We start from the raw sequence: 15,409 nt of genomic DNA on the forward strand, positions 1-15,409 counted from the left end.
TTTGCTGCTGCATGTGGGTTTTCTCTAGATGCAGTGAGCGGGCTTCTCATTGCAGTGGCTTCTCTTGTTGGAGAGCACGGGCTCTAGGCACGTGGGCTTCATTAGTTGTGGCACGCAGGCTCAGCAGTTGTGGTGCACAGGCTTAGTTCCTCCGTGGCATGTGGGAGCTTCCCAGAGTAGGGCTTGAACCCATGTCCCCTGCATTGGCAGGCAGATTCTTAACCACTGTGCCACCAGGGAAGTCCCAATGGAAATATTTAAATATATTAAAATCCGTAGTTACACTGAATTAACAAATTGTCATTAATACATTGAATTCATTAAAATATCTACATGGAGATAAATAATTTGCAAAGAGGTGACATCTCTTCCCCATATAATTTGAGGCTTTTTTCCAATTGAATTCAGGTTAATTGATAACAGTTTTCAAGAGTTTCTAAATAACTAAGTAATTCAGATGACTAACTTTGAACTTTCTCTTTACCTATAACAACTTGACAAAAATACTAGCAAATACCATACTGGAAATATTTTTCAGCACATCTCTCTCTACTACAGAAACCTACTTTTTCTTTCTTCTAAATTCAGACAAATGTGCAAGTACCACTGTACTTTTGATGCTTATGCTCTGCCCCTCCATTTCGGAAACAATGTCATGAAAATAAAGGCAACTTTATGCAAAAACAATAACTCAAGTTTTAATTTGAGAACTTCAAAAATATTCTTTAGAGTAGCAAGGGACTTAAAGTTGACTTTAAAAACTCTTACCATTTGAAACACTGTTAGCTCTCTTTAAATATCTTTTACTAACTCTCAAATATCTTGTTTGAATGTCTACCTTACACTTTCATTTTTAAAATAAATCACAAAATGATCTACTTGCACTATATATAGTATTTTAAAATGGAATTCAATTTCTTACAATAATACTTTCTTATTGATAGGAAGAAAATCAGATGTTATTAATACAGTTGTTACAAGTATGTGCAATACGACTAATCCCCAGCTTTTCAGTTTCTAAAAATTCTTCTCAGAGGTTAAAAAAAACACAAATGACACATGAAAAACCTTACCAATAGAGAAGCAGCCTGGAATGGAAAAAAGAGTCATTTAATTGATCACTTACCTTGCCTTGCAGAAACTTACAGTTCAAGAACTTTTAGGAAAATTCAGTATTTTCATGAAAATCTCATTCAGATAGAAAAATGTATTTGTGATAGGATTTATTAGGGACATTAGCCATGGGGCTGGCACTCAGGGAATGGCAACATATATGCTAATACTTGCCATTCCTAACTAATCTGATCCAATTCCTGCTACAAAAGCTTCTAAACTACTGGAACAAAAATGTTTTTCACAAACTGCTTCCATTTTTACTAGGCTGATGGAAACTAACATTCAAACAATGTAGAAATTCACTTAGGCATACAATCTAAAAATCCCAAACCATTTGCGATTAAAATGCACTTAATCTTCATTTGCTGAAAGCTCCGTCTGAAGTAAGAATAATTTTGTAAGATTTGCAGAAATTTATAGAAATTTGTAGAAATTATTTTGTAATAATTTCTTCACTGAAGCTTTAAAAGCTGCAGTGGTGTCAGTTAACATATATCTTTGATTGCAAATGTGAAGTATGTATCTGCATCAAGAGCAACAGTTATCCCATATTGAATGCAAAAATATTACACATGGATTATTTCATTTCTTTTAAAGGGGATTACTTTCCAAAGCCTCATTAGAATGTTCCCACCACGGGTTTATATCTTCTCTACTTTTATGTGTTTGAAAATTTCAATAACAAATGTTTTGGAAGTTATCATTAAATAATTTTAACTCCTTTCAAGCAAATCTGAAATACTGAACAGACTAAACATATATATTACATTGTAACTATTTAGTATTATCATCAATCAACTTTGTCTTGCTGCTACAATTAAAAGTCTTGTACAGGGCTTCCCTGGTGGCACAGTGGTTGAGAGTCTGCCTGCCGATGCAGGGGACACGGGTTCGTGCCCTGGTCCGGGAGGATCCCACATGCTGTGGAGCGGCTAGGCCCGTGAGCCATGGCCACTGAGCCTACGTGTCCGGAGCCTGTGCTCCACAACAGGAGAGGCCACAACGGTGAGAGGCCTGCGTACCGCAAAAAAAAAAAAAAAAAAAAGTCTTGTACAGTAATAGTGTTCATAGCCTTCATATCCAGAAAAGCACCCTACAAATATATGCTATGATCATGACTAGAGATGTACATAACAGGCATTGACATGACTTCACAACTTTTGGGTTTTGCTATGTCTGTGACTCTCCATCTTATATGACATATCTATCTATCTATCTATATATCTGTACACACACACACATATATATATATATATACACACACACACATATATATATACACAAACACACATATATTTTTTTTATAGTAACACCTAAGAGTATTAATTATCTAGCACTAGATAATAAATTACCCTCAAATTTGGTGACTTAAACAAGATTTAGTATCTCAGTTTCTGTGGGTCAGGAATTCAGGAGCAGCCTAGCTGGGTGGTTCTGGCTCATGGTTTTTCCTGAAGTTGCAGTCAAGATGTTGGTCAAGCTAGAGTCATCTGAAGCCTTGACTGAGGCTGCAGGATCCACTTCTAAGACGGTTCACTCACTCGGTGTTGGCAGGCCTCAGTTCTTTGAAATGTGTACCTCTCCATAGGGCTGCTTCAGTGTCTTCTCAATGTAGCAGCCCTATGGTTCTCAACACAGGGCAATTTTACTCCTCAGAGGACATCTGACAAGGTCTAAGACAACTGCGAGTGTGTGGTGGCGATGGAGGGAGTGTTGCTAGTGGAAATGGTGGGTAAAGGCCAAGGTTACTGCTAAATATCCTTCAAAACAAAGAATTCTCTGGCCCCCAATGCCAATAGTACCGAGGCTGAGAAACTGCCATAGAGCAGATGATCTCAGAGAAAGACCAAAGCAGGAGTCACAATGTCTTTTATGACCTACCCGCAGAAGTCACACTCCATCATTCCTGCCACAGTCTATACTTTAGAGAAGTGAGTTACTAAATAGTCTTCACTCAAGGGGAGGAGAATTAAAGCACCACCTCTTTAAGGGAGGAGTATCAAATAATTTTCATATCATTATTTTTAGCAACTTGATTTTTAAAAGTCAAAACACTGGAAAATATCTTGCTTACTTTTGGTAACACTAGATAAGTACTTTTTTATTGCTCTAGAAAAAAAACCTCTGAAATTCCACTTAACAAAGCTACTTTTACATCCTAGTGAATGGTCTCTGTTTGCAGTATTTCGATGATCTGATCTCAAAAAATTCTGTTAAGCATAAACATAGGCAGTCTGACATAGAAAAAAGTAAACCAGTAATCAAAAGATTTCAGTTCTAGCTTTGGTTCTGGAACTTCCTAGCAAGTGATCTTGGCCAAAGCTTCTACGAGCCTGTTTCCAGATCAATAAAATGGGGGTGTCACTAGCTCTGCTTATCTTACAATGCTGTTTTGAGGCTCACATAAGATAATTATGTATAAGTACTTTATGAACTATAAAAGACAAGTAGTAAATGTTCCAAGTGGAAATGAACGTGCTATTATATAATACTTTCATGATCAGCTTCCAGCACGGGGTTTATCACATAGTAAATTCTCAACATATATTTTTAGATCTCTTACTCTCAAATTTGAGGTTGAGTATATTTCTGAAATAACAGTAAGATAGGGCAGGTTATTAAAATATAACCAAGGACCCAAATCCTTGATCATTTGTTGTCATGTTACGGAAAACTAAAATATCGTTTCCTTTCAAGTTAAAATGCACATTTATTCAGCAGTTTATGGATAGGATCTAGGAACTACTACAATCAGAAACATAATGTAGCCAATTCTTTAGGCACTAAACTGAAAAAAAAGGTATTCCTATATATATTTGTTTCCCAATTTAGACTCTGAAGGAGAGCAGAAGCTATAGTTTATTTATCTGTTTATCTTCAGGAACATAATGCAAGATTAGTAAATACATACCGAAGCAGATAGTTCCTGACCTCAAGGAACTGAGAAACCTAGCTGGGGAGTCAGATTAAACAGATACGCACATAAATTACTAGAGACTTTTACAAAGCAATATATTTGCTTCCTCCAATCCATTCTGTAACACTCCAATCAAACCAATTTTAAAATACTTTCCCTCCCTACTTTACAACTCAAGAAACTGTAACTAGCTCTCTATTGCCTAGAAAACTGCAGTTGCCTTAACCCTACTCCAGACCTAATTCTTAATTTCTGGGGGTAGGACCCAAGCATCTATATGTTTAAAAGCTCCACAAGTGATTCTGAAACACAACCAGAATGAAAACCACAATTGGGTTCATCCTATCTGAGATACTACCCTTGTCAGGGCAGTCCATCTCATATCTAATTCTCTTAGTTATGTTTTCTCCTCTTACCTAAAAAGTTCCCTTTCTAGAAATGCTCCAAATACTACCCATCCTTCAAAACAACCTTCAGGGCTTCCCTGGTGGCACAGTGGTTAAGAATCCGCCTGCCAATGCAGGGGACACAGGTTCGAGCCCTGGTCTGGGAAGATCCCACATGCCGCGGAGCAACTAAGCCCGTGTGCCACAACTACTGAGCCTGCGCTCTAGAGCCTGTGAGCCACAACTACTGAAGCCTGCGCGCCTAGAGCCCGTGCTCTGCAACAAGAGAAGCCACTGCAATGAGAAGCCCGTGCACCACAACGAAGAGTAGCCCCCGCTCGCCACAACTAGAGAAAGCTCGAGTGCAGCAAAGAAGACTCAACACAGCCAATAAATAAATAAATTTATTTTTAAAAAAAACCAAACAATCTTCAAATCCTTCCTTCATGAAACATGCCAACTACTATAGCCCACAGGGCCCTCACATCTCTGTATACATCAATATCTTTATATATATATACATAGTTCACTAATATTTTATGTCTGTTTCTTTTAGACACTGGTGGACATTTAACACTATCAGATGGATGACCAACAGATTTCTTTCACTACAGCAAATCTAAAACATAAATATAAAAATACATACATTTCAAACTTTCAAAATTATGTTGCTTTAATACCTAGTTATAGAAATCTTCAGGCAATTGGCTTATTCCCTGACTGTAATTTTCATGACCACTGTCATTCATTAGTGCTAGTGATAAGCTTCCTTCAAATATCAGTTCCACATATCTAAGGCTGAACCATACAAGTTTATAACATGAATCTAATCCTAGGGTAGTTAGTGCTACATCTCTGAGATTGTCCTCAAGAAGTATGTAGAAAAATAATCAAGGGAAAGCATGAAACATTACCTTTCAATAGACTTGAAATCCAGGGTTAGACATTCTTGATATTAGGTTTGGAAGTATAAATTTGAATGTACAGTATATGAACAAGACACTGTTGAGACTGTATCAGACAATGAATTCAAAGGGAATATGCACAGAAAGTATAGTGTTTCTTTTTGCAGGTGGAAGGTTCAAGTTATCCTATCTAGTTTTTACTCAGGGCCAATCAATCCAAATATATAGGGTTATATAAGCAGTTCTCAACCAAAGGTGATTTTGCCCCAGAGGACATGTGGCAATGTCTAGAGACATTTTTGGTTGTCACAACCGGAGGCTGCAACTGGCATCTAGTGGGTATGGTACGGGGTTGCTGCTAAATATCCTACAATGCACAAGATAGTCCTCACAACAAAAAAAATTATCAACCCAAGATGTCAACAGGAGGAGTAACCCTAGTGTTATACTATATTTGGGAATGTAAGCACGGCTTGATAGATGCTCATAATACTCACTGCATGTTCTCTTAATTTGCTATTTTTTCCCTTTTGCTCCCTTTAGCATCAATATCACTGAGACTGCTAATTTCAAAGCAGATCATTCAAAGCATAAGGGATTTAGGCCACTAACCTAGGTATCAGAAAATGAACCAAGCCAAACTTATAATGTCAGATGAGGAAATTATTAAAAGCATATCAGTGTAAGATGCCAACATCAAAATTTCACTTCAATTTAATACTAAAATCATGAAGGAGTCATGTTTTATTATACCAAGTGAGAAAGATAACTAAGATTTTTACAAGTAGTTGGTAGCCTAGGGAAGAAAACATAAATAGAAACTAGTATTCAAAAGTCTAAGTTCAAGAAGGTTCAAGCTACCTAAAGCCCTAGATGCAGGATTTGATGAAGGGGGAAAAAAGAAATAGCTACTGGGGATTAAGAATAAAGCATTTAGGGCTTCCCTGGTGGCGCAGTGGTTGAGAGTCCCCCTGCCGACGCAGGGGACACGGGTTCGTGCCCCGGTCCGGGAGGATCCCACATGCCATGGAGCGGCTGGGCCCGTGAGCCATGGCTGCTGAGCCTGCGCGTCCGGAGCCTGTGCTCCGCAACGGGAGAGGCCACAACAGTGAGAGGCCCGCGTATCGCTAAAAAAAAAAACAAAAACAAAAGAATAAAGCATTTATTTCTAGGAATAAAGTTATATCTATTACAGGGATAAGGAAATACAAGAATGAAGAGTTCAGAAAATACTTGGGTAAACCAGACACCTCAAGTTCAGTGTCACAGGACGGACTAAAGGCATGATTGTTAGGGGCACATAATTTGCAGGTGAGAAGACGGTCACAGCAGAGACACTACCCCATGTGGAATTATAGGGCTGCGTTAATGATCTACAGGACACTTACTCTCATTGCCCCTTTCCTCCCCTAAACCACAGCCTCCCTGAGCCCTTGGCAGATCAAAAGTAGAAGTTCTGACCTCTTGCGGGCACATGCTGATGTCATCGCTTTCTAGTTCTGAATCAGATGGAAAGGTCTCTCTGACACAGATTTCAAACACACATCCTTGCAAAAAGTTGCCCTAGATGTAAAAAGTGACCAGTACGTCACTAGATTCAAGAGAGACACAGAAAAACCTAAAAGAAGATTTCAAGGGACACATTAGAAATATAAAGGTAGATTTGAGATGGCAACTTAAGCTGAAAGAATGCAGAAAAGAAAAGCTACTGAGGACTTACAAAGCAATCTCTGAGAAAGCAACATAAATGTGTCCCTTCCAGACTGATATTTTCAAAAGCAGGAACCCTTCCTGCTTTTTTTTTTTTTCAGTCTTTATAAACAGAATACCTACTACAGTGCCTAGCACTGGCCATGCTGAATTAATGAATTTAAGAAAACAAAGAAGAAATTGGTTCAGATTTTTTTTTTGCATAATGATGTGTGATGCCTACACTCTGGACCGTAAGCTTGGTAAAGCAACCGATGCATACTTGCAGGTAGACTGACAGTAAGACACACACACTCACATACCTTCCGTCGTGTCACAGGCGTAGTGACAATGCCACCAAGGCCTAAGAGGAGAAGGTTTTGAGGAAAACAAGGAAATCTGAAACATCATTCAAGGTAACAGAAGTCAAAATGTTCAGGGTATAAAGTTACTCAGACAGCAGGCCTAGACAAAATAAACACTTGTTCTATTACCTTTTTGTTTTGTTGTCATGGGAATCTGTGTTTAGGAACACTTATTTTCTGCAACTAGATGATAGAGCAGTAAAAGGGGGATGGCTTTCATAAAAGAGAGAAACCTGTATCTATAAAGGCAGAAAAGTAAATAAATCCTATGGGTTTTTATACAGTGACATGTGTGGAATCTGTCAATCTATAAGATTTATTCAAGTTAACAGAGAAGTCATTGCGGGCTCCTAGCCAAAACATTATTAACAGGTAACAATAATCCAACCTCTACTAAAATTATTGTGATGGGGGCAAGGCAGAGGAATGTAAAGCAGATACAGGGCCAAATAAAACAGAAAATAAATGAGATCTTAAAAGTTGAAAGAAGGTAAAAATGACTTTTTAAAAATAATCCAATAGTAAGAAAAAACCTAGAAGCCCAAAGAAGTTAGAAAACATTCAACCTGCCAGCAGGCTAATCTTCTTTTGTCAGAAGTCTAGAGCTAATCTCTTTGCTCCCTCCCTTTTGGCAACAGAAACCTGAAAAGTGAAGTTAAGCTCCACATGTTATTTAAAGAGCTGGACTGGAATACCCTGCATTTCTAGGGCCCACCGAAAGTACTGGCTCTGGTACACTGAGCCTTCCTGGAATGAGAGTTGTTGAATACACATCAGGGCTGTACACCAATTCATCTGACTCCCCCACTCTACCCTAAACTACAGTTAGCACCTCTAAATGGGTGAGGAACAGAAATGAAAAAACAGGGACCCCAGAGCAGAGTGATCTGTTACACGTTAGATCATGTCTCCCCTCTGGTTATAACCCTCCATGGTCTCCCGTCTCAGAGTAAAAGGCACAATTCTTACAAAGGCAAATAAGACCCTTTATGATCCCAGCACCTCTGTAGCCCCTCCACTCGCTTCCCCTACTACTATTTGGCCCCTGGTTCATTCAGTTCGAGCCATACTGGTCTTCCAGCTATGCTAGAGAATGAGGCCTTTGCCTCAGGGCATGTGCTGATCCCTCAACACCGAATTGTTCTTCCCTCCCCATTCAGGCCCAACCAGTGTACTACATCACTTCCTTCAGGTCGTTGCTCAATTGTCACTTTATCACTGAGGTCTACCCTGCTTAAAAGTGGAACACAGCCATCCCAGTATTCCCTCTCTTTTCCTTACTTTATTCCCCCATAGTATTTATCACCTGACACGTTATAAGTTTTAATTTTTTGTTTATTGTCTACTTTTATTCCCCTGCCCTTAGAATATAGTTTTTTGGGTTTTTTTTTTTTTTTTGCAGTACGCAGGCCTCTCACTGTTGTGGCCTCTCCCGTTGCAGAGCACAGGCTCTGGACGCGCAGGCTCAGCGGCCATGGCTCACGGGCCTAGCCGCTCCGTGGCATGTGGGATCCTCCCAGACCGGGGCACGAACCCGTGTCCCCTGCATCGGCAGGTGGACTCTCAACCACTGCGCCACCAGGGAAGCCCAGAATATAGTTCCTTATGGGCAGAAATTTTTGTCTGTTTTGCTCATACTCTAGCACCTAAAGAGTGACCCACGCATAACAGGTGCTCAAAGTATCGGTATAACAAAGTCCTGGCCTCAAGGAGATTAGCATGAACCCATCCTCTTCTCCCTATAAGACTCCAAAGTTAGATCCTGTGCCCTGTAAGACTCCAAAGTTAGATATATCCATTTGTCCAAGGCCAAAACTTAGGGATCATTCTACACCCCTCTCTCTTCTGTACTTTCTCCCCCACGTTCAGCCTAGGAGCCAAGCCCAGAATCCATTTGTCAAAAGTGCCGAATTTACAGGCCACCATCTACTTCCTCCCTAGAATAAATTATTAAAAGGCTAAAATGCTGGGAAACTGGTTAATTTTATAAATCCTTAACAGACATGTACTGAACTTACAGAAGGACTATGCAAAGACAACTACTTCTAATACTAAAAGCTTCATTTATTTAAAAAAAATTTTTTTCAAGTTTAAAGAGGTTTTATTTGTCCTGAAGAAACCTGTGCATCACTTCCAAGTACATGGCAACCATGAAATGATATTCCTAGGTTCCAGAGTCAGGGGAAGCCACTTTATAATGAGGTTTTTTTTGAGCTCTATAGTAATTATATCTCTTGGATAGAAACAAATCAATACCAAATTTCACAGTAAAGAGCAAAAGTCCAGTGTATTTTCAAAGGCCTAGAGAGGCAGTTATTTCTATTTATATTCTATACTATACTTACATAACAGAAGCACATACAGAGAATCTCAACTTTCCAAAATGTGCACAGAATTTCAAGCCAAGGGGATTCATAAATTCAGGAATTAACTAGTTGCACTGATGATCCTTTGGGAAAAAATGTAATCTGGGCAATGAGTCCATTTTTGGTCTATCAATTCTGAGGAAGAGATATGACTTTAATAAGTCATTACCTCAGATTAGCTAGGCTGACATTGGTGGGATTGGTTAGTCATAGTTCTACTATTTCAAGTGACCCGGCAACCCCTTTCTTCACAAAAGGAGGGAGGGGAGAGGCAAACAGCACAAGAGAAGGTGCCACCACACAATCTTAGCAGTCTACAAGTACAGGAAAGAATTCTAAAGTGTTGAAACCCCAGAACCAAATCCAAAGTAGCACTGACAAGTATGCCATTCCTTTAAGGAGTCCAGCTCCTCATCTACACAACTGGGTTAATAATACCAGCCTTCACAGAGCCAGTGAAAACTGAATAACAATGCTTTGAAATGCAAATACATTATGAAGTGTAAAATCCCATAAAAATGTCAGTTAATACTAAAGTGAGAGGGATCTAGCACAGTGACTTCTTCCACCTTTGAATCCTAAGCCCCAGGGTCTCAGCACCATCTGCACTATTGCCCATGAAAGGCAAAGTCAATGCAGATCATCTCTGAGGCTGATTTAGAGGGAAATCAAAAGCATAGCCCTCAGTATCAAGAAATTAAACTGGCAGAACTGAAAAGCCAGAGGTTCAGGATATCCTTATTTTAAAATGGGAGCCAGTGGAAAGGTTTCAGTGGAAAATGGACTCCGATAAATAAAGGATGACTTTATAGCCAACCTGATTGAACTCTTTCTTAAAAGTCTGTATCAATAATACAAATATTTGCCATTGTGTTTAACTATTTATTGGTTGGCACTGGTAACAAGCAAACAATCACCTTGCTTTTGGTTACAAAGGAAAGCAAATGGGAAGCAAGATCAGCATGGGCCTATTATCACCACTAGGAAAATAAACGGCACACCCCTCTCACTCATTAGGAGTCAAGAAAGTCACCTTTGCATACTCAATAATGACGTGCTTTTATTTATTCGTGCCCTGGCTCATGCTAAAAAAAGGAAAAGATTTAAAATGGTGAAGGGCCATTAATACTAAAAAAATTTAGCTTCACTTTTTTTTCTAATAAATTTTTCTTTTACTATTTATTTTTGGCTGCGTTGGGTCTTCGTTGCTGTGCACAGGCTTTCTCTAGTTGCAGTGAGTGGAGGCTACTCTTTGTTGCAGTGCGCGGGCTTCTCATTGCGGTGGCTTCTCTTGTTGTGGAACATGGGCTCTAGGTGCATGGGCTTCAGTAGTTGTAGCACACGGGCTCCGTAGTTGTGGCTCGAAGGCTCTAGAGCGCAGGCTCAGTAGTTGTGGTGCAAGGGCTTAGTTGCATCGTGGCATGTGGGATCTTCCTGGACCAGGGCTCGAACCCATGTCTCCTGCATTGGCAGGCGGATTCTTAACCACTGCGCCACCAGGGAAGTCCTTCACTTATTTTTATTAGTTATTTACACACAATCTTGTTCCACAAAGCATTTAGGAAGTTGGATTTGATTTCTTAGTAAATTTTGCCATCCTTTTACCAAAAGTTTTGTTATACACTTTATATACTGATGATAAACATAAAATGCACAGCACAATGCCTGGAACATAGAACACAATCCATAAATGTAGTTATTATTTGCATCAGGCTATAAACCCTATCAGGGAATGGACTGTCTTAGTCTGTCTTGCTTAACACTCTAGCTCAAGAAACCTAGCCTGCTATCTGGTCCATAGCTGGTACTCAATAAATATTGCTTAATAAATGATTGAATAGGATTTAAGAATAATTCTCAACACTCACCTATTTTATGGTACCAGTGCCCCACCTCCTGTAATCAGAGGCAAGTGTCTGGAAAACCCATACACCAGAGGAAAGGCATTTAAGTTCCTGTTTATGTTTCCTTAAACTCACCACAAAGCTCCTCCCCCTCCTTCTGTCCCCAAACCACAAAATTATTGCTGTGCAACAATGTATTCTTCAAAAATCTTGCTTCATTTCCCCTCACAGACAACAAAGTTCCTTAAAATTGCAAGACTTAGTTTAGTTCCTTTTACCCCTTAAAAAGGAAAGGCATATTTGTAAAACCCTATCAATTCCCAAATTTCTAGTCTGATTCCTTGATCTTTAATTCACGGTTGGTTATCACTCAGGTTGCTACATACTTGTTTTACTATATATACTCAGTACAAATTAAAATACTGAAAATTGGCTTAATATTTAAAAAAAATTTTTTTAAGTTCCACATCAAAGTGTATCACACTTCAGAGCAATCAAATTAGGAAACTGACACAGATTATTTCAGTGACATTGCATTCCTTGAAATACTTTCAGAGATTCTTTTTTGGAACAGACTTCAGATCTAGTTCTACAAGTCACACAGGAAATTCTGTGTCATTACTTTATGGTTACAACTTCTATCTGACCTAAAACAGTATCATCAACCTGGCTACCTAATCTTTTTCACCAGACTTCAGTCCAATTTTCTAAATTATTTCAGATTCAATTTGATTTTGTTATTTCCTAAAATTAAATCTGCTCTCAAGAAAATAAAGATAGTGAAAAATAACACAGGCTCCAAAGTGGATTCTAAGAGAAGTTAAAAAAAAAGTTTTCTGCCACACCTGAAAGTTGCTAATTGAAAGAACAACTTCAAATAACTACTCTGAATGAGATAACACTTGTACATCTAAATTCTGATACTTTCAATCCAAAATCAGTTACATTTGTTTATGGTCAACTGTCACATAATATCAGTTATTTTTCTCCACCAATATGCTATAGGTTACATCTTAAATACCCTTAGCAGAACTGCCTCCATGGAAAGACACACAAGAAACTTAACAGTGGTTGTCTCTGAGGAAAGGAATAGCACAATTGGAGAACAAGAAAGGAAAGGCAACTTTTCGCTATCTTTTTATACCTTCTGAATTTTATACAATGTGAATGTATCACCTACTTTTAAAAACCTGTTTAACAAAATTACTTCCAAGTGTCAGATATCGATGGTTTCTAAAAGCCAGAAAAGTACAGTACTAAAAAAACATGGAGTTCATTTTAATGGCACTTCGATGTAAATCTGGATCTCCAGAGCTAAGGCAGAGCTATTCACACCAACGTAGGGAAACCTTGCAAGGAATTCTTTTCAAGTTCACTAAACTCCCCATAGTTGAGCTGTTCTGCTGTATCACTCCTTAAGGTTTAAACATTATTGGAAACAAAAACTCGGTACCACAAAAATTAATGTGTCAATTCAAGAATGAAAAATGGAGGTAAACTAATGAGCTATTAAAGGAGCAATGATCCAAACACATCTTCGAAAATTAGCAAATCAACAGCACACTATAAAAATGGAAAAAAGATGTCAAGCATAGTGCCATCAGCAACATAACTCAAACAGCCTGAACCAGAAAATGCAATATGATCTGTTGCTGGACACAATTGCACAATCTCAATTACCCAGAAGATTCTATAAACCGGAAATTCATGCTGGGGCTTTAAGAAACACAGGAATTATATTTAAAGATTAACAAGTCCAAAAGCCTGGAATTTGTGGCGAAACAAGAAAATAATTTTGTAGACCTCTCTTCAAATGATGCATGCACAGGAATTACATGAATTAGCTTCAGATCAGGAGGTCTCAAATTTCGGTACATCTAAAATATAGTGTTTAAAGCCTTGAAAGTTAGAAAAGTTTAGTGAAATATTTCAGGTCTGAACATTTTACAGTATCATTTAATTGAAAACACATTCACAGTGTGAATTAAAGCTGCAAAGTGTCTCTTCCTTCCTTTGCTATATATTCCATATCCATATCGTGTACCTCAGGCTCTAAGTGTAGATAAGTTCCCTGCAAACTCTCAAAGGGACTTTAAAAACACAGTATTTCACAAGAATTATCGCAATTAAAAAATATTTACAATACCTCCCAGCATTGTTAATAACTTTTTGATCTTGAGGGCGTGCATCGGATCTGAATCTCACTTGCTCCAAAGGAGAAAACTGTTTTGTCAAACAATACTTAAACGAGCAGTGGTATGTGACTAATCAGTGAGGCCGCCAGTTTCTCAAGCTGCAGTGTGTTTGCAGGCACTACCACCCACCCCCCACTCTGCGAAAAGGAAATACGCTTTCAACTGAATCGGAAACACACCACACTAAAGCTGGCACAGGACTCACCGAGATAAAGTCGGTATTTTAAGCTCTATGGATAGCTACTAATTCAGGTGCGAATTCAAAAAGAACGCTTCTCAAAATGGGATTTCGACAGAGGTTTGCAAAAAAGCCCGCACTGAACGCCCTTCGTCCTCAGTTTTGTTCAGATGACGGCAGTCTCCCGGTCGAGCTTTGCCCTTCTGTTTCTCCAGGCAGCTCCCCGGGCTTGTCTGCTCCGAGCGCAGGCTCCGGCGCCCAAGGTGGGCACATCTCGGGAGAGAGTCCTTCTGCTCGATGCCAGCTGGGAGACCCCCAAAGAGGGCCCTCCTGTTCCTGTCCCCAAAGCAGCAACCCCCCAAGAAGGGAATGCGCAGGGTGCGAGCCAGGGCCGGGCTCCAACACCATCACCCACCGCCCATCGTGGACCTGCGTCCTACACACAGCTGACCACCTATGTGGGTGTGCAGGGTGAGGGGTGCAAGGGGTACAGGGAGAGAAGGACAGGGAGAGAAGGGGCAAGGATGCCCTCCCCCAAGGAAAATTCCTACCGCTTGGTGCATTGCTGAGCCGTGGGGGCAGGCCTGGCTCTGGGGCATAAAGGGTCACCCAGCCCACCGAGGCCCCGAACCCGGTGACACTCACCACACGGAGCCATAGGCGCCGGAGCCCACCGGGGACAGGTTTTGGTAACGCTCGGGCACCTCCCAGATTGTCTTGTTCAGCTCCTGCCGGTAGAACGTGGGCCTCTCCTGAGACATCTTCCAGCGGTGGCCGCGGGGCGAGGAGGTGGCCCTGCGGGGCCCCGCCTGCGCCCGCACCCGCTTCCCCGACCTCGTCGCCCGGCCGAACGGGCGGGGGACCCTGCGCTGGCCGCCCGCGCAGGTGTGAGTGCCGCGAGCCAGACGACTCCCGCGCGCGCGGCCCCTGTCAGCCGCAGCGGCTGGACGCTCCTCCGCGACGGGGGTGAGCCCTGCTAAGGGCAGGGGCACGCTCAGGGGCTCAAGGCTGCGCCCGCCAAGTTCTCGCTGCACCCTCTCCAGACCAGGCCGACTCCCGGCTGCACCGCGGGACTACGGCTCCAGCTGCAGCGACCGCGGAGGTTCCAGTGGTCGCTGTTCCACAGCCTGCGAACAGGAGCCTCCCGCCGTACTCTCGCGAGAACAGCTCCGGGGCCTCTCTGCGAGCCGAGATTTTACCCAATATGGAACCTGCCCAAGGGAGGGGGTTGATGAGAGGAGAGGATGGGAGGAGCAATTCTCGCGAGAAGAGAACAACAGCTGGCCACCAGAGGTAGGAACTCCCAGGGACTGCTCTTCTTAAGGGCGCCAAGGCGGACCCGAGAAGGAGGGGATAAGCAGACAACACATGCCGCGTGCGCCCCGCCGTGGTCGGCGGGGCAAACGCCTGGCTCCCAGGTGGAAAGCGACATTGACAAACAAGGTGTC

General features: G+C 41.0%; 1 protein-coding gene across 2 annotated transcripts in view; it reads right to left on the reverse strand.

The window, feature by feature from the left end:
* MAPK14 (mitogen-activated protein kinase 14) overlaps positions 1–15,325 on the reverse strand; it is a 72,821-nt gene extending 57,496 nt beyond the window's left edge. For both annotated transcript variants that reach the window (XM_060021926.1, XM_060021925.1), the window contains exon 1: positions 14,607–15,325. In XM_060021926.1, coding sequence (XP_059877909.1) covers positions 14,607–14,722 — 116 coding nt within the window. In that variant the 5' untranslated portion in view covers positions 14,723–15,325. The remainder of the gene's footprint in view (positions 1–14,606) is intronic.
* Between the last annotated feature and the right edge of the window lie 84 nt (positions 15,326–15,409).

This window comes from Delphinus delphis, chromosome 10 (genome assembly GCF_949987515.2).
Source record: "Delphinus delphis chromosome 10, mDelDel1.2, whole genome shotgun sequence".
NCBI classification, from domain to species: Eukaryota; Metazoa; Chordata; class Mammalia; order Artiodactyla; family Delphinidae; genus Delphinus; species Delphinus delphis.